This window comes from Myotis yumanensis, unplaced genomic scaffold, assembly GCF_028538775.1.
Source record: "Myotis yumanensis isolate MYYU_CA2020_CCGP unplaced genomic scaffold, mMyoYum1.0.hap1 SCAF_3, whole genome shotgun sequence".
Classification (NCBI taxonomy): Eukaryota; Metazoa; Chordata; class Mammalia; order Chiroptera; family Vespertilionidae; genus Myotis; species Myotis yumanensis.
This window is the reverse complement of record NW_027223754.1, coordinates 165,712,914-165,731,863: the sequence shown is the minus strand read 5'-3', so window position 1 is coordinate 165,731,863 and position 18,950 is coordinate 165,712,914. Positions and strand designations below refer to the sequence as shown.

Below are 18,950 nucleotides of genomic sequence, written 5' to 3'. Positions count from 1 at the left end.
AGTCAGACAGCAGAGACTAGAGGGGAGCATGGGACTTGTCACAACAGAGAAACTCCGGATGTTATAGGAGGCAGAATTAGAAGAGTAAGGCAGGATCAAGGACCCTCACCTTGCACTTCCAAGAGTGAGCAGGCAGTTCTTCCATAGGTGGTTTTAGGCAGAAGGTATGGTATCCTTTGTCACACGTCTCACAGACCAACATCTTAGAGTCATTCCCAGGTTTCCTGCAGAGACAGGGCACATAACAAGTTCCCTCCCTGCCCTTGTTTTTAACCCTAAACTGTGCTTTGCCTAAGGCTTTCCTCCTGCCTTCCCCTTCTTACCTGCAGGCTTGGCACACTTTGCATTCAGGGCACTGCCAGCCAGCACGCTTGCGGGCAGTCAGAGCAGTGTCCAGGCAGGCCCCATGATAGTGATGCCCACAACTGGTACAGAAGAACAGGTCACACAATTCCCCTGGTCCCTCACATACTGCACAACGAGCCTCCTCTGCAGTCAAAAGGGACAGAGAACACAGGTCAGATATGGATTCCTTGCAGGTCTCAGGACAGTGCTGTCTACATAACAGGCATTCCATGGACCAAAATGAACAAATACACAGTTACTAAGTGTCTGCCTAATATATGCTAGGCATTGTTCTAGGCATTGCAGACATCATAGTAAATAAGACAGGCAAAGCCCCTGCACTCTCAAAGTTCACACCTATTTTAATGAGGCAGACTGACAGTATAAAATTACCATCGTTGATAGTGCTCTGCAAAGTACAAACCCCAGGCACTCTTGACCCCTCATTGCCTGATGTACAAAGAGCAGGACTTCTCACCTAGATGTGCGGCACCCTCACTGTGCTCCGGGCATAGCAGCTGCAGTGTTTTCATGGATAAGAAGGAACCGCTGGCAGTGGCACAGGGGAAGTGGTAAAGCCGTGGGCATCCAGGTGAGCGACAAGGGATGGAGGCACCGAGCCTGGTGCAGTGGGAGCAGCGCTGCCAGGGTGGAAACAAAGCCTCAGTGCCAGTCAGCTCACTCCAGAGCAATATATCAGGCACTAGCTCTGCCCCACTATGCCCACTGCCCTTCTAATTCTACCCTGACTCTCAGAAGCCCAATAACCCTGTCCACCCTGCCCTTTACCTATGCAATCCCCTGGCCCCAGCCCCACCTGTGAGATCCCTGAGAAGATGGCCTTGTCCACACCACATAGCTCTGGGCCCCCCTTCCCCCATACACCGGCCGACCACACGGCACACCAATGGTGAGCCCAGCAGGACCCTGTATAAGTAGAAAAAGGCAAACAGAAAGGAATGAATTAACAAAAAGGTGATCGCTGGCTTTGGACCACCCAGCCCCTACCCTCTTTCCTGTCCAGGTCAGTTACTTACCTCCAGGCTCTCCTAGATGGGCAGGTGTCAGGCCCTCAGGGAAACCAATCTGTGATAGGTCCTCACTGGGCAGTGCTGCCTCATTGTGCTCTGAGTTCCCCCCAGGAGACACCACTGGACACCGGGGCCAGTCAAATGGCAACTCAAAGCGCCGTAGCTCCCGCTGCCCATGCAGACTGGGCTCCCCGCAGTTACAGAGAGCACAACGCCGCAGTGGACCCCCACTGTGGACACACAAGCATCAGCACCATGCCAGGCCCCTGCCCACAGTCATCCCCCCATACTCCCCGACAACCCCATGATTTAACACACCTGTGCTTCCCAAACACTCATTTTCCTAAATATTCCTCTTGAATGCCCCCAGAATCTCAAATCAAATCCTTTTGTACCCTTATGTCCTCATTTCCCCAAACTAGTTACCTGCGGTCCTGAGGTGGTTCCTGAGGCCTGAGACCCCCAGAAGTGGGCACAGATACCTCCACCACATGTGGGTTGGGAAGGTCTGCCTCAGTGGCACCTGACTCCTCAGAGGCTGCATGTCCATCAGCTGAATGAACAAACAGAGAAGCATACATCAGCCATCATCCACTATTTAAATACTAGTCTAGTCACCAGACCTATGAGATTATCTAAAACCGTTGGTGGATCACACTGAGGGCATTTTGACTTTTGTCCCAAAGAACAAAGTCCTTCAATTACCCATCTATTAGACAGACTTAGCTCCTGTCCTTGTGCCAGGACTAGAAATTTAAGGTTGTCTGGGATTAGCAGAAAGCTGTCAGTAAACCAAAATTTGCCCTACTCACCTGCCGGTTCTGAATCTTTATCCTCACCAGGCGGCTTCTGGCTATCCATCCCTCTCTCCGACTGGGCAGGGCCCTCTCGGGGAGACCTGTCAACGCCAAAAAAGATATCTGTATGCCCAGAAAGTCTCTCCACTAAACACTTTTCCCAGAATCCTAGGAGGAATGCAGCTAATGGTATCTAGACCTTACAGAAATCAGAACAAAGCCATACCTACAATTCCTGCACTAATGACAAAAGAGTTCTGCCTAACCTTTATCCCACTGCCTACTTCCTCCCCAGATAAACACTGACCCTCTTCTCCAACTCTGGATTCTCAGAGGATCCCCTCCCTTTTCCCACTTCCTAACTCCTAAGAGTTCCCAGGGCAATAGCATCCAACTAGAAGCACATCCAGTCTACAGCTACAGTAGCGTCCTTTGCCTCACATCTGAGTTCTGGGCTTCTGGTGGGCCCTATCCCTATCCTTTTCCCTGAGGCCTCAAGTCAGCTACCATCCTAGAGGTCTGTCAGTGCCAACCAATGGGTAATCACAATCCAAGAAGTCTGAGTACTGCTGAAATCCCTCTCCCAGAGACAGAGTCTGGGGTCTTGCAGGCTGTAGAACACGTTACTGAAACTAAAGCCCAGGTATGGATAGATCTCCCCAACCTCCACTGGCTCCAACCAGGACATCCCAATCACAACATAAGAAACTCCCCAATTTCTACCCACTGCCTATCCAAATCCAGCTCAGGCCTGGCCCCTGCAGCAACTGAACTCAGGATCTCACCCAGCCTGAAGTCCTCAGGTTGTTGCCCTTAGCAACGCCAACTGCCCTTCCTCCTAAGATATCCCTAGTAGTTAACAGAAGTGGGCCTTAAGAGTCACTGAGCATGTGTAGCCAGGCCTGAAGCTAGGCATGCTGGGAGTTGTAGTCTCAGGAAGCACACTGCCACTTGGAGGAGTTCTAAACAGGACAGGACACAGCCCAGCAGAGTAGCTTCCTTCCTCTTCTGTCAACCATGGTTTCCACACGCACTATGGGGGTGTGGAGTAACGGTCCCCTCTTCTAAAATATGCCTGCCTATATCAGAGCCAAATGAAACAAACGTTAAAGTTATACATAAGAAGATTGAGACCCACATCTTTGGGCATATTTTCCTCAACCTCAGAGAGAACTAAACACAGCCCAAAAAAGAAAGAAGAATAAGAAAAATTACAGAGTAAAGTAGAAAAAAGGGTTCCTACAGAAGGAAGAAAGGGATAGGTGCCAGCAGCTATTAGTGGTATCTAAGGTAAGGGCTTAAGCAGAGAAAGAAAAGTATAGTATTCCCAGGGAAGGAGGAGGGTGGGGAGAATCCCTAAAACAGAACTCTAAATAAAATTTGAGAAGTTTATCTCTCGCCTTTTCCACTCCTTTTGTTTAACTAGAAGGGTCACATACAAACCTTAGCAAGGACAAGCCCCTCTTCTCAAACCAACTACCAAATAACCTTGTCAGCCACTTGGGGTTGAGTGACTGGGGCAGATGAGACAGGGGAAACCCTCAAAGGTGCCCAGGATCAATAAATCAATTACTTTAAGAACCACAATATTAGTCTTCATTCCCTTAACTCACACTCCACTTCCAGAGATTAATAATGAGCCTCTGTGACATGTCACAGGAAAGGAAATTTTATTTTATTCCCCCCAAACTATCAGAATCTACTAGATTAGGAAAGTGAAGTATTACTTGATGCCTGTTCCCTCCATTCCCAAACCATCTCTTTCCAAAACCTAACATACAACCACACCTGAAAGGAAAGCAAGGTGGTTATCTGGCAGGCCCAAGAAAAGCTGCTCTGGAACTTCAAGGGGCCCTTAGAAGCCACCTATGAGAAGCAGGGGCTGGAGGTCAGGGCACCAGACAGGCTCCTCTTCCTGTTCAGTCATTCAAGGCTTGACCACACCCAGAAAGCTTCAAAATTTCCTAAATATGTGAATTTTACTGTATGCCCCCAAAGATCTTCCACCTGCTCTGCTCTTAAAGTTAAGTCCAAAGGAGTCACAAATAAAAAGCAACAGTGATAATACAGTGGGTGGGAGGAAGACTGCCTCACACAAGGCCAGAGGGACAAATTCCTCTGCCCTCCCCCGAGCACAGCTTGAGGAGGTACAGAAACCACCTGCATCCAGCCTTGGGAGACAGAGTACCAACATCCTCCAAAGCCACAGCCTCACTCATGGAGCCACAGAAGAAGAGAGATCACAAAGTGAAGAAGAGAATGTCCTCCAAGCTGCACTGTATCTAGGGGTAACTTCGAGAAGCCTGAGCCCCATTTCCCTACCCTGCAGCCTAGCACCTGCACCCCAATGCTGAGTCCCAGCTGACAGGCCCCTGAACAGATCTAAACAAATAAATACCACAGGTTCCCTGTCCCATCATTCACAGCCAGAAACCACACACACATATATACATCAAGGGTTTTTTCACTAGTTTTAAAATAAGCTAATGCCTGGCTAGGCTTCCTCTGGGTAACTAGAGATCCCCACAAGTACAGATCTAGCGAGTAAAACTGTGCTGGCTCCCCTTAGTCCTAGGCCTAAGAAGCCCAAAACAGCAAGGAAGAAGACAGGGTGGCACACTTTCCTCTCTGCCTCTATCCCAGACCAATAGCTTTAACTCCATTTTCCCAGCCAAGGGGGAAATGGAGGCTTGGAGGGGTGAAAGGCTGAAGCAGGCTCTTGAGTGAACAACTTCTGTAGGACTCAGGACTTCCTGGTTCCCAACCTGAGAATCAAACCACACCTCTCCCCACCCTCATTTTGGGTTGACCCTCTAGGAAGAATCCAAATGGCAACACTAGTCCTGTAGACCCTCTATCTAGACCAGCAGTCACCAACCTTTCGGACCACCAGTGATCCGCGGACCACCGGTTGACGACCGCTGCTCAAGACAGTCCCTGGGTAAACCTGAGATAATCCACAGCTAACAGCAAGAGGCCCCTCCTAAGGAAGTTCACTGAGGACAGACAACAGGAGGGGTCTTCCATAGGAGGCAGGGGCAGAGAGCATGGGTGACAGCTAACCTCACTCTACCACCCCTGTGTCACCTCCCACCTTGGGGTTAATATCCAGAAATCTTTCAAGGGCAAAATCCCTATTTTCTCCTTCCCAAGACCAGGCTCAAAGAGATCTAGCCCATGTATGTATGTTTCAGGGGGTGGAGTGAAGAAGTAAAACACACCAGCCAAATCCCGGCTGGGCAGCATGACAGCTGCGAGAGGGGCTGTCCCAGCCCAGGGCCCAGAGGCATGAGGCTCATGCTGCACTCTTCCTACACTCACATGTATACCCCTTCTCCTCAGTACCTCCGGACAGGTTTGGAAACACTAGCTTCTGCAGAAAGAAACTCTGCAGATCATTTCTCCTCCAAAGAGATACAGTAAGGATTGGGACAGGAGCAGAGGGCCAGTTAACATTCCCTGATCAAAAAGGGTTGGAGAGGTTGGGATGGGCCTGCAGGATTGGCCAAAGACTTAGGAGCAACCAGCTCACCACACCAGGTCCTGAGAAAGCGGGAGACAAAAGCCATTTTTTGCAGCCCACATTCGCAGGGAGCAAATCTCAACTGCCTCCTCCATAATCCCCTAGAGATTATGTCCATCCTGAGAGGAGGGGAGGCAAACCAGGCTAAGACAGCACTAGGCCTCCCTGCGGTCACTTTGCCAGGCAGGGGTAGTTTAAAGTTGACCAGCAAGGCCGGACTGCCCCCAGCCCCACCTCCTCCTTGCACCAGCCACCCCCTTCATCACACTAGTCAGTTTGCACACACTGTCCCCTGTCCGCAGTAAAAGAAGGCCTGGTGAAGGACCCAGGATTCCTTGAGTCTCCCAGAGGACTGCTGAGGACCCCGAAGGGCAAGAACAACCTTAAAGTCCAACCTGGCAGTAAGACTGACCTGGCAGTGGCACCCCAGCCACCCTCCCAAGTTATTCTGTTCCCAAGGCCCACAAGGAACCCTGAGGGAGTAGCAGGAGTCGATGGGGATTGGTGCTGGCATCGGGGCCTGGGTCCTACTTGAGTAGAGCTCCCCCAACACAAAAATAAACAGGCCGAGAGGCGATCTGGCCGGGCTTCCAAAACTCCCATGGTTCCCTGAACCCCCAGTCTTTAACGAGGCACACCCCAAGACACCAGGCCTCAGTTCTGCCCCCGCCACTGGCTCAGGTTCCCTTGACAGACCCTGCCAGCAGAGCCCTCCTCAGCCCTGGCACCCCTTTCTCCAACCTAAAGGCCAGCTCCGGCCAAGACAGTCCATCTGGCGGTGCCCCGAGTCCAGCCCTTTCTGGGCCTTGGCCGGACGGACTTCACTCACCTCTTCACAGGGCGATCCAGGAATCCTCATCCGAGAACATGGCCAGAGCCCGGGCCGCTCCCCGACCTCCAACCGCCAGAGCGATCACAGCCGCCCCCCGCACGGGGGGGCTGAGGGTGGCCAAGAACGGTAAATCCAGGTCGGAGTGGCCACCCTCCCCTCCAAAAAAAAAGCAAGAAGCCAAAGACGGGTTCTGCGCTTCAGGTTCCAGCAGTTTAGGTTTCCATGGACAGCCCGAGGGCGGCGAATCCCGAGCGGACACAAAGAGAGCACCGGTGGCTTTGATCTCGGGAGCGCAGGCTCCGCATCCGCGTCGTCGGGCGGCCTCTCAGTCCTCGGGCCGGGCCAGCGCCCCGGCCGCCGGCGCCGGGCTCGGGCAGGACGTCGAGGCTCTCCAGATGGAACGTCGAGGCGCCTCCCCAGCGGCCCGGAAGAAACGCCGCGCCGCCCCGCGCCGGCCCGGATGGCACCGGAGCCCCTCGCGGGAGCGCCGAGCCCCTCTCCCCGCCCGGGCCGGCGCCCCGGGGCCGCGCGAGCTACGGCGACGCGGAGACGGCGGGGCCGCGGGGCTGAACCTGACACACACCCAGCGCCGGGCTCCTCGACCCCGAGCGCTCGCCCTCGGCGGCTTCGAGCCCCCCACCTTCTGCTCCCCCCCGGGGAAGGGAGGAGGGTAGGTGGGCGAGGAAGAGGAAGGGGCGGGCGGTGCGAGCCCTCTGCCCGCTCTCCACCGGCCGCTCCAGGCCCTGCGCTCGCCTCCCTTCCCCTCTGGCCTCCGGAGCTGCCCCGCCCCCGGCCTGGCCGGCTCAGATCGGCGACACTCCCTCGACCCCCGGCTGGCTGTGGTCGCGGGGGGCCTCGAGGTGTACGGCCCAACCCCGGCTCCCGGCGCCGGGGGGTCAGGAAACTGAGCGGAAAGTGGGGAACGAGGCAGCCATTTGCAACCGGAGAGGAAAGTAGTGCAGCGCGGCGCCGCTCCGCCTCCCCCCCTCCGCCTCCTGTTCGGCCGGTAGGGTGGTTCCTGCGAAGGGGCTACTTCCTGGCCCAAGGTCTCGGCAGCGGTCGTGGAGATCCTGGAAGCCTCCGGTGCAAGACCCGGGGGGGCCCTTTGGCCTGGGGAACCCCGCTCGAGAAGGGGAGAAAGGAGAAGATTGGCCCTATTTTGTGTTGGAGCGGAGCAGCGGAGGGATACGGCCCTCTCGGAGGAAAGGCTGTGACTCTGCAGTTCTACGCACACGCTGCGGGATCCCTCCGCCGCGCGTTAACCCCGGCGGCGCCGGGCGGCCGCCGGGCAGACACGTGGGAACGAAGCCCCCCTCCTCTGCGCCCGGGCCCTGGCACTGCCTCCTTCACTGCCCGGTTCGGGAAGCTAGGACTTCGGCCAGTTTCTAGTTCCGTTCCCTTGGAGTTCTAGGTCCCCGAAACTCCCGCTGCCCCCTTGAATTAACCAGAAGCAATCTTTCCTGGGAGGGGGATAGAAGAAGAGCCAGGAGGTTGGCCGCTGCTCTGCATCTTGGGAACTGGAGTCCGCAAATGGAGAAAGTGAGGCACGGCGCCTGGCGCTGCAAAGGGTGGCTTCTTGCCACGTTCAGGGACCGAAGGAAAAGCGGAACGAGTCGTTGCTTCTGACTCTCAATACCCCTCGTGAGGAAAATATACTGTCAGTAACCCCCCATTACCACACACACCTCCCCCATCAAAACATAAATGTAGTTCCCTTTCTTTCCCGGGTGCCCCGACCCCCAGTCTTTTCGGATCTTCAGGGCCTGTGTCCCCCCCCCCCTTTTTTTTTTAGTAAACTAGAGGGGCTGTACCTTGGATCCTGGCTGGAGTACTGTTTGCAGATCCCAAACACTCTGTTTGCAGACCCCCCCTCCCCACCACCACCATAAGTCTGGATGAGGAATGGAATGCCTTTTCTGTCTTAGCTGTACCCAAAGGATGGTCAAGAGGATACAAATTCATTATGTCCTAGATACTTTATATATTCTTAGTTATGCATTACGTGGATTGTGTCTGTATTACAGATCAAGAGACTGAGGATAAAATTGTCCAACAAACCACATCTAGTGGGAAGTAGAGCCATGTGTAAACAATGGCCATGTTTTTCCTAGGATTGAGGATATATATATATATATATATATATATACACATATTAAGGAAGATGTGGAGAAAGAAGCAGGCAAATCACGTGCAGGGCCAATTCTGTGGGAAAGGGTTTACAGTGCTATCCAATAGAATTTTCTGCAATGATTGAAATGCCTTATAACTACACTATCTAATATGCACTATAGGTACACTAATATAACTTGGCCACATGTAGCTATTTGAAATGTAGGTGGTACAACTGGGGAACTATTTAATTTTAATACTAAATTAAACGTAAAAAGCCATGTGTGACTTGTGGCTTTCATATTGGAGAGTGCAGGAGATCTAAATCCCTACTGGCCAGAGTCATAGAAGGGATCAGGACTAGGAGTGTCCTGTGCTAGCCACACACTAACATCATGTGCCCTGCACTGACCATGCAGGTCTATTTCAGCAAAAAATTCCAGCAGTAATTCCACGATCGTCCCAGCTATAGTGGAATAAACCAAGAGACAAGAGTTGGAAAATGGGAGGCCCCTCCCTACTCTCTGCACCCAAAGGAAGGGAGGTAGACTCCACCAGAAAGACCTCCAATAACAAAATAGCTACCATTTCTTAAAAGTTTATTATGTATGAGAAGCTGTGCTATGCACTTCATATATCACCTCAGTTTAATTCTCACCTCAACCCTATGAAGGTTTGACTATACTTCATAAATGAGAACTTGAGGCTCAAAGAGATTAAGCAAGATTACACAACTAAGTGGAAGAGTAATTATTCCAACCCAGCCATTCACCACTATTCTTGACTACTATCCAGCTTTGAAGTTGACCGATACACTTCTAGAAACCATCAGGCAAAAGTCTATACCAAACCTCATGGAAATGGCAGCAGGAAGGTAGGTACCTGTAATGAGTGTTCCAGGTGAGATGTGCAAAAGGACCTAATTTAATGTAAGGAGAGAGGGCGATGACAACCCTAAGAGATTCCGAAGCCACTAAGATTGCTCTTTGCAGTATGCTTCTTCCAGCAGCCCTTATTTCTTTTTAGATTCTGGATCAGAGATGCAAAAGCAGTTGTTAGGACTTCTGAAAACCAGCATGACAAACAGTTATCCCCAACCATAAGTCCAACTGGCCTGGAGCCAAGCACTAGCAAGATCACAGCTAAAAATCACACCTAGCCCTAACCGGTTTGGCTCAGTGGATAGAGCATCAGCCTGCGGACTCAAGGGTCCCAGGTTCGATTCCGGTCAAGAGCATGTACCTTGGTTGCAGGCACATCCCCTGTAGGGAGTGTGCAGGAGGCAGCTGATCAATGTTTCTCTCTCATCGATGTTTCTAACTCTCTATCCCTCTCCCTTCCTCTCTGTAAAAAATCAATATATTTTTAAAAAATCATCATTCTCCCCTTTTAAAAAAGAAAATCACACCTAGATATTGTCCATCCTCCCCCACTAAGAATACCTCAGTCCCCCCTAGTTGGCAGGAGAAGTTTATGCCCTCCTGTGAAAGATACCATTTAGGTAACTCCTTGGAGGAAATATTCAGCCAGTTAAGCCCTAGGACTGGTGGGAAGTGGGGGGTAGGCTCAGAAACTATACATATATAGGACCAAACCTTCCTAGCTGTAATATATCCATCCCCCTACTGAGGTGGTGGACCAATAAGGACAGAGTAATAGCCTTGGCGCCTAAAAAAGAGCACAACTCCAAAGATGTGAAAGGCATCAAAAGGTCACCAAAGGTATGAAAACAGTAAAGAAAATCTGTTTTAATGAAAGGCACTGTAGACATGGGGATACAAGAGGATGGATATACAACGGAGGCATTCTTACTTTATTCAATTCTCTTAGAAAGACAAAAGTTTAGTCCCTACCTCTGTACTCATTCTCGATTCTTACATCATTAGGAATGAGGGGCTTCCTTCCTCTTTCCCAAATCCTACCTTCTCAATGTCAAGGCCCAGGAGAGAAGCTAGGTCAGTTGTGGCAGCTGGCCACTAGAGGGTAGTGTTTCTGTAGTTAAGGGGCTCTTGGGAGCCTACAAACTTGGATGGGTGTGGCAGCCAAATGGTACCTGTAAAGGAAGTCTTAGGGTAATGGTCCTGAATGAGTGAGAAGTAAGGAATAGGAACAAGGTAGGAGGAAAGAAATTAGCCCTGAATCCTCACCAAAGACCACAGTCATCAATCCTTGGAAAATGAGATATTGTCGCTGTGTTCTCCCATATACAGAGAAGTCAACTACAAAAAGATTTCTCAGTTTATTTGCATATGTACATTGTCACCCCAGGGAGCTAGCTCCACTTCTGGAGTCCCTAACTCCCTTCACCCAGCCAACATCCAAAACCTACATAGGAGACTGGGTCCTGAATACCCAGGACTCATATCGCAACCCTGCAGGTTATAAGAATTCATTTAGCAAAGACAGAGGCCAGTGCCCATTAGACATCCTTGCCCCTTTGTAAACATTGACAACCAGGCCACTGGAGCCTGGGGAAAGTGTGCAAATGTAAGGGTACCATTACTGTGTGCCCAGAGGGCCAGGGACACAGCTGGCAACCATACCCGTGAAGTCCTGAGGACCCGCCCCCACTGTGGCCTGGCAAGTGCCAGGGGAAGAATCCAGGCAGCTACCCCATGCTTGAGGGTTCACATGAGACTGCAGCGGCGCTCTTGCCCATAGGAATTCTCCACACGGGCAATCTCCTGGATGACTTTGGTGAAGATGCCTTGAGTCAGCTGCACGGGAGAGAGATTCAGGGCAAAAAAGTTAGTTCATTGCCAATAGTACCACCCAGCTCTTGAGGTGAATACCCCACTCTCCACCATCCCCACCACCAAGCACTTCCATAAGAAAAAAACACTGCCACCATTTTCCTAATTTTCAGACCCAGCACCTGATTCTCTCGAGCAGATGACTCCATGAATGTCGCACCCCATGACTCTGCCAACTTCTTCCCTTCAATTGCCTGGACCTCCCTGGAAGCAAATTTGGGACATGAAGATGGAAGATAGCAATGTCCTCATGTTCTCTGCAAAATCTTTCTTTTTTTAATTTAAAAAAAATATATATAGAGAGAGAGGAGAGATAAAAACATCAATGATGAGAGAGAATCATTGATTGGCTGCCTCCTGCACGCCCCTTATTGGGGATCAAGCCCGCAAACTGGGTATGTGCCCTTGACTAGAATGGAACCTGGGACTCTTCCGTCTACAGGCCGACACTCTATCCACTGAGCCAAACCAGCTAGGGCTTTTTTTTTTTTAATCCTCATGTGAGGATATTTTTTTCATTGACTTTTAGAGAGAGTGGAAGAGAGGGAGGGAGGGGAAGGGGAAGGGGGACAAAGAGAGAAAGAAACCAGTGAGAGACATATGAGACACATGAGACACATCAATTGGTTGCCTCCTGCACCTGCCCTGACTGGGCAGGGATCGAACCAAGGTACGTGCCTTTCACTGGGAATTGAACCCACAACCCTTGGGTCTGAGGGCCGATGCTCTAACAACTGAGCAATACTGGCCAGAACTGCAAAATCTTTATAGAATCTAGACATCTTCTAACCCATCCCACTTCCAAGATTTAGAAGGAGGGTTGGGGAAGAAGAAAATATAAGTAAAACAAAGAAGCCTGGAACTAAGGCTTGAAATATGAAATTATAGCTTTTGCAACAGAAGAGTTATATCTTAACCTTCAAGTTAGAAACAAAAAGAGGTGAAATGACTTGGTTCAAGTCAGTGGCAGAGCCAGGACTAGACCCTGACTGATTTCTAGCCCAGCTTACTTTCCTTCATCTTGAGCTGCAGAGATTACCATACCTGTCTGGAGAGAGATCTGCCTTGTTCCCCACTAGCACCACCGGCAGCCTGTGAGGAAACAATAGTTACTACAGGATCCCCTCCAACTGCCCATGGACCCCAACCTCCTTCACATCAGGGCTGGACAACTCCCCATCAGACCAGACAGGATCTAGTCCCAGCCTCCTCTCTAACTTAAACCAGAATTCCCTTCTGCTCTCTCCCATGCTGCAGTATCCACATTATGTCTCTATTCCCTAGGTCCACTTACCGAGTTTTCCCATGGCCTTCATGTAGCTTTTGGTACAGATTCTCAATGACGTGGAAGCTTTAAACACAAGAAATGTAGCTATCAGACTGCGTAATCTCAGAGGGAAGGGGGGGGAGGTGGGTGAGTGGGAAGAGATCAACCAAAGAACTTGTATGCATATATGTATAACCATGGACACAGACAATAGGATGGTGAAGGCCTGGGTTGGCGGGGGGGGGGGGGCCGGGTGGAGGTGGACTAGACGAGTCAATGGGGGAAAAGGGGGGACATATGTAGTACTTTCAATAATAAGGATTTAATTTTTAAAAAAAGAAGAAATGAACCATAACCCTCAGATCCTCAAAAGTCCCCTACTCCCAACCTTGGTCACTTACCTATGCAGAGAGGTGACAGAATACACAAGCACATAACCATGGACCCCAATGATGAATGAATAGGGCAGAATGCTGTACTCATCCTGATAAGAAAAAGAAATATCAATACCTAGATCCATAATACTCAGATGACAAAGGTTGGTGGACTGTATCCTGGTACCCTCCCTGGAGGACTCCCTATTCCATTCACTTTTATTCATCAAGTATTTATTGAGTAACTCCAATGAGTGCTACCCACTACCAGATGCTAAAATGCTTTTCTTTTAATACTAACTTATAAATTAACCACAGAGGCTACCAGATTTTATCTCTCAGGACTGAACTACCACATTTAGATACCCTATCCCAAATTAGTACCTGCCCTGCTGTGTCCACCAGGTGTAGGTGAAACTCGTCTTTGCCAAGAGTCACTATCTTGCTGTAAGCTGTAAAGAAAAGAAAACTTGACTGTGAGATGCTTTGAAGGGCTAGCGATGTGTACCCCGATACATTTTTAACTCCGGGGGGTGGGGGACTAGGTCCAGAGAGCTCTCCAGGAAACTGGAGAGAAAATGTTAAGATTCTTATTGTCTACATCTGCACCATTCTGGACTCAGTATCTTGCAAAATCCACACCCTGGCTCCACTCATAGAAAGGATTGCTAGAGAAGAGATTAGATTTAATGCCTAATCAAATAATATGATTAAATTATTCCTTGGCATCAGGATAATCCCCTATTATGGAGCTGGGTGGAGCACCCAAGCCCTCCCTCACCACCCACCCCCCAGGGAGAAGTTCACTCACTATTATCTACTGTAGGATCATAGCCTTCCAAGAACTCGCCCTCCACAAATTGATGTGCCAAAGATGTCTTCCCTGTGGAAAGCAGTGGTAGTATTCAATCAGCTATCTACATTCACACCCTCTGTCCTTTTGGGCTGTAGCCCAGGAGTAAAGGGGACCCCAAATTAGCACCTTAGCCTGTGAATGCCCCATGCAATACTTTCCCTTAGCCTACCCTCAACCCTCTTTTCGCCCTGGGTCTCTGCACCTTGGCCACCGGATGCATTCAGTAGCCCCGCAGGAAGCCTTTCCAGTCTCCTTTCCCCACCCCACCCCTGGGAATTTCCGAGATTCCCTAGGATCAAGTCTGCCCCGCACCCGGCCACCTGCGACTTACCCAACACAGACCACGCCCTGTCATCAAACGCTGACCCCACCTCTACCCCCAAGACTAATGCCGGAGGCCACCCCGGTATTCCTATAGCCAAGTCCATATTAACCCTTACATATTCCGCTTCCTGCAGCCCTCCACACACTATCACCACCCCAGGCTTTCCTCCAATATCCTTTCAATCCTCGCTCTACATCTCCATTCTAAGGATGCCACCATTCCTCCCTAGTCCCGTTCCCGCGGCAGCGCGCCTCCTCTGGCCACAAAGCAGCGGTGCGTCCATGCTCTCCCCAGGGCGGAGACTCACCTACGGAGCGGTACCCGAGGATGACCACCTTCCTATAGCGGACTAGCGGCATGGCAGGGGTCGGCCCCGAAGGGCTTGCAGAACTGCGGGCTGGGAAAGCCCTAAGAAGAGGAGGTCACAGTGTAGACAGATGCAGCAACTGGCACAGAAAAGCTCTCTCGAAGGTGCAAGGGGCAAGCTAGAGAGAAACCAAAACAAGCGCCGCGCCCGGAGCTCGCCACGTGATCACAACACAGCACGACTAAAGCGAGGGAGAGGCGCGCCGGAGAACTACTGTGCCGCGTCGCGCCGGGCTCCGCCCCCCAGACCGCTCGCCATTGGTCTATTAGAAAAGATTAGGGTGGGGCCACCAGCAGGAGGAAAGGGTGGGCCTCACGTGTAGCGGGAGAACCGGGAGCTGCGCATGCGCAGACTAGAGCCGGTTCATTCATAAAGAAACAGAAAGGAACCCAGGGTCCTAGAGGTGTTTGCGTATTTGCGACTTAGCAAAAGTGGCTTCGAAGAATCATGGATAAAAAACATCCATTGTGGCTGGCCTGGAATTTCTGATCAAAAGATTCTAGGCCTTCCTTTTGCAAGGTATCTGGGGTCCTTGAATAGGGAAAAAAGGCCAAAGTTCTAATATATTCCCTCTGCTTCCCCCAGCCTGCTGCCCCAGATCTTTTTATATATTTTTTTAATTAATTTTTTTACAGAGAGGAAGGGAGAGGGATAGAGAGTTCGAAACATCGATGAGAGAGAAACATCATCAGCTGCCTCCTGCACACCCCCTACTGGGGAAGTGCCCGCCACCCAGGTACATGCCCTTGACCGGAATCGAAGCCGGGACCCTTCAGTCCACAGGCCGATGCGCTATCCACTGAGCCAAACCGGTCAGGGCCCCCAGATCTTTTATTGTCAGGTTTCCACTGTCTTCCAGGATCTAACTTTGGAACTGCAATTATTATTCTTGGGAAAATTGTTAGAATTTATGGCCAGGTCGTTCGAGGTTTCGTTGTCATCATCATAATCAACATTTATTTATTCAACAAATAGTTATTAAGCATATACTATATGTTCCAGGCATTGCTCTAGCTTTGGGGATAGAGTGATGAATATGACAAACAAGGTTTCTGTACTCATGAAACATAAAACTAGTTGGACCTAGTTGGGTCCCAGCCGGTTTGGCTCAGTGGATAGAGCATCGGCCTGCGGACTGAAGGGTCTCAGGTTCCATCCCAGTCAAGGGCACATGCCCTGGTTGGGCTCGGCCCCCAGTTGGAGGCAGCCAATCAATGATTCTCTCTCATCATTGATGTTTCTATCTCTCCCTTTCCCTTCTCTGAAATCAATAAAAATATATAAAAATAAAATAAAATGTTATATATTAAAAAAACAATACCTAGTTGGTAAGAGACAACCATAAACAAGGAAACATTAGGTAGTATTAAGTGCTGTAAAAGGTAGTGTAATAAGAAATGACCATTTTAGAACAGTGATACTTTTTAAAATATATTTTAAACTCAACACTGGGGATTGAGCCCGCTACTTGGGAATGTACCCTGACCCGGGCACTTGAACCATGACCTCCTGGTTCATAGGTCGATGCTCAACTACTGAGTCATGCCAGAGGAGGGGAAGGGAGGGAAAGGGAGGGGAAAGGAGAGAAGGGGAGGGGAGGGGAGGGGAGGGGAGGGGAGGGGAGGGAAGGGAAGGGAAGGGAAGGGAAGGGAAGGGAGGGGAAGGGAGAGAAGACCAGCCAACCTAAAGCAGATGAAGCTCAAGAGGGTGGCAGGGTCCAGGCCATATAAAGGAGTTTGGGCTAATTCTAGTACCTAGAAAGCTGTTGATGATGTTTAAGTTGAGGCAAGACATAATCTGAATTTTGTTTCTAAAAATCTCCCTCACTGTGGAGAATGCTTTGGGGTTTGAGAGGGATAGGAGCAAGTGGAAAAGCAAGGAGATCAGCTACAGACTGTCACTTGTAGTCCAGGTGAAAGGTGAGGGTAGCTTGCCTGGAGTGGTAGAAATGAATGAAGTAAGAATTTCAGATATGTTCTGAGGCTGAGGTCAAGATGACTTGCTAAAGAATTGGATACAGGAGGTGAGGAAAAGAAAACACCTATATTTACAGAGAGTTTTACATTGTGCCAGGTGCATTTCATTGTTATCTCATTTAATATTCAGAAAAGCCCTACGGTTGACAATTGGTATTATTAATTCATTCATCAATAAATACTTATCAAACAACCATCATGTCCCAGACACCCTTCTAGGTGCTGTGAAAAGAGAAGGGAACAACACAGACAAGGTCTTTGCTCACAAGAAGCAAGCTCTTTTGGGAGAAGACCAACAATCTACAAGTAAACAATAAGCAAGTTATAACAAAAAAAGCTATAGCCGTGGCTGGTGTGGCTCAGTAGTTGGGGCATCATCCTGGTTTGATTCCTGGTCAGGGCATATGCTTGGGTTTTGGGCTTGATCCCCAGTAGGGGGCATGTAGGAGGCAGCCAGTGGATGTTTCACTCTCATCGATGTTTCTCTCACTCACTCTCCTTTCCCCTCTCTCTAAAAATCAATAAAAAATATTTTTTTAAAGTTATAACTACAATGAGAAAAAAACACAAGACATTAATGGGCTAGCAAGTAACTTGGGGTGTGCTATTCTTTTTTTATGTGATATCCTAGAACTTTTGAGAAGGTGACATTTGTACCTGAGACTTGAATGATGGGTAGCTATTATCTTAGAGATGTGGAAACAGACTTAGCCATACAGGTAGCACACAGAAGTTATTTCTTCTGAAAAACCCTGGTGAAGTGGGTATTTAAGAGCTGAATTATACTGGAGGACAGGCTTTGCAAAACTATGGAACCATCTAATGCTTTAAAAAGTCCGGATCTATGAAAGCTGTTTCAAAGAGCCATTTCTTAATCTGGCCTCAGAAAGGGACCCAAATACCTTTTCTACTGGGTAAAAGAAGGTCCTTGCAAATCAGCAATTTTAGGTTGGATAATTGGTCCTGAATGAGGTTGGTAGTGATACCAGATTGCGTCTTAAGCACTGTAAGATAGAAGAACTGGATTCAATTAAATTCCATAAAAATTTATTCATCTCCACCCTGGCTAGTGTGGCTAGTCAGTTAGTGCGTCAGCCTGCATACCAGAGGGTCTCAGGTTCAATTCCTGTCAAGGGCATGTACCTGGGTTGCAGGTTTGATCCCCGGATATAAAGATCACCAATATAGGATCAAGGAAAGGAAGCAAATTCTCCTAACATTAGGTAAATGGGCTTGGAATAAAATTTCTAGTGACAGCATCATGTATTGCTATGTCTCAAACAACTGAGACAAAATAAGATGAAATGCTCCCAGAAAACTATTTTAAGTATCTCTATGAAAAGTGAAAACATTTTTACTATTTTTACATCAAAATTATGGGTTCCATTGCATAGGTCTTCAGGTCTTCTTGGTTTTCCACAGCTTTGGTGGAGAAACAGTTATGGGTTCACCTCCCTGTTGATGTATCAGTTATCAATTGTTGCATAACGAAGTGTATAGTATAAAAACTTGGTGGTTTAAAACAACAACAATGTATTATTTCTCATGATTTTGTGGGTTGAATTAGCAATTCTGTTTTCTCCTGAACTCACTCATATGGCTACTAGAGGCCACAGACCCTGTTGGGTGGGCCTCTCCTTCAACAACAGCTACAGTTACAGCTCCGTCTTGGTTCCTGTAACCTTACCTTCCCTCGCTCCTTCAGAGTTAGGAGCTATGACCTCTAGTGGCTTCCCACTGATGCCAGACTCAGAATGCTTTACTATTCTTTTTTTTTTTTAATATATTTTATTGATTTTTTACAGAGAGGAAGGGAGAGGGATAGAGAGTTAGAAACATCAATGAGAGAGAAACATCGGTCAGCTGCCTCCTGCACACTCCCCACTAGGGATGTGCCTGCAACCAAGGTACATGCCCTTGACCGGAATCGAACCCGGGACCCTTGAGTCCGCAGGCCGACGCCAAACCGGGTAGGGCGCTTTACCATTCTTGTAGATATTCCTTCACCCTGGCCATGCCTTTATGAACAGGCCTTTCATTATATTCTCCTCAATTCCCCATTTGGGTGTGCAAACTGTTTCCTCCAAGGACTTTGAAATGATACATTTCTGAAAGTTATAATAGGGAAAATGATCAAATAAAAGATTAGAAGACAAAATTATATTGTCCCAGGTCACAGTAAAGTAGCTAGAAGAATAGAGGAAGAAAACATTCTTCAAAAAAGAAAAGTAAATACAAGAAAAGAAAGTTGATTGATTCTGTCTGAAAGGATCAGAGATTCCACAACGTAATTGACAATTGAACTGGGCCTTAAAGCTTGAGAAGACCCTAAGGGAAAAGGCAAAATGCTTAGGGAAGAGTGAAAACAGTGTGTCTGGAGATGCCAAGAGGACCC

The 18,950-nt window shown here is 49.1% G+C and overlaps 2 protein-coding genes across 7 annotated transcripts in view; both read right to left on the bottom strand.

The window, feature by feature from the left end:
• Positions 1 to 6,776, bottom strand: part of KMT2D (lysine methyltransferase 2D) — a 39,841-nt gene extending 33,065 nt beyond the window's left edge. For 3 of the 6 annotated variants that reach the window (XM_070410311.1, XM_070410314.1, XM_070410313.1), the window contains exons 1-8: positions 6,526 to 6,775; positions 2,189 to 2,274; positions 1,803 to 1,929; positions 1,383 to 1,606; positions 1,163 to 1,272; positions 824 to 986; positions 324 to 489; positions 110 to 224 (exon numbers count right to left, since the gene is read on the bottom strand). In XM_070410311.1, coding sequence (XP_070266412.1) covers positions 110 to 224; positions 324 to 489; positions 824 to 986; positions 1,163 to 1,272; positions 1,383 to 1,606; positions 1,803 to 1,929; positions 2,189 to 2,237 — 954 coding nt within the window. In that variant the 5' untranslated portion in view covers positions 2,238 to 2,274; positions 6,526 to 6,775. Of the gene's footprint in view, positions 1 to 109; positions 225 to 323; positions 490 to 823; positions 987 to 1,162; positions 1,273 to 1,382; positions 1,607 to 1,802; positions 1,930 to 2,188; positions 2,275 to 6,525 lie in introns of all 6 variants that reach the window. The other 3 variants (XM_070410315.1, XM_070410317.1, XM_070410316.1) reach the window with 2 other exon arrangements.
• A 3,789-nt stretch (positions 6,777 to 10,565) lies between these two features.
• On the bottom strand, positions 10,566 to 14,717 carry RHEBL1 (RHEB like 1). The gene is made up of 8 exons (XM_070407787.1): positions 14,520 to 14,717; positions 13,843 to 13,914; positions 13,416 to 13,483; positions 13,059 to 13,141; positions 12,685 to 12,741; positions 12,435 to 12,482; positions 11,513 to 11,594; positions 10,566 to 11,354 (listed from the first exon to the last, which is right to left on the bottom strand). Exons 1-8 carry the CDS (start codon positions 14,569 to 14,571, stop codon positions 11,265 to 11,267), a joined length of 552 nt encoding a protein of 183 aa, XP_070263888.1. The 5' UTR covers positions 14,572 to 14,717; the 3' UTR covers positions 10,566 to 11,264.
• Positions 14,718 to 18,950: the final 4,233 nt, after the last annotated feature.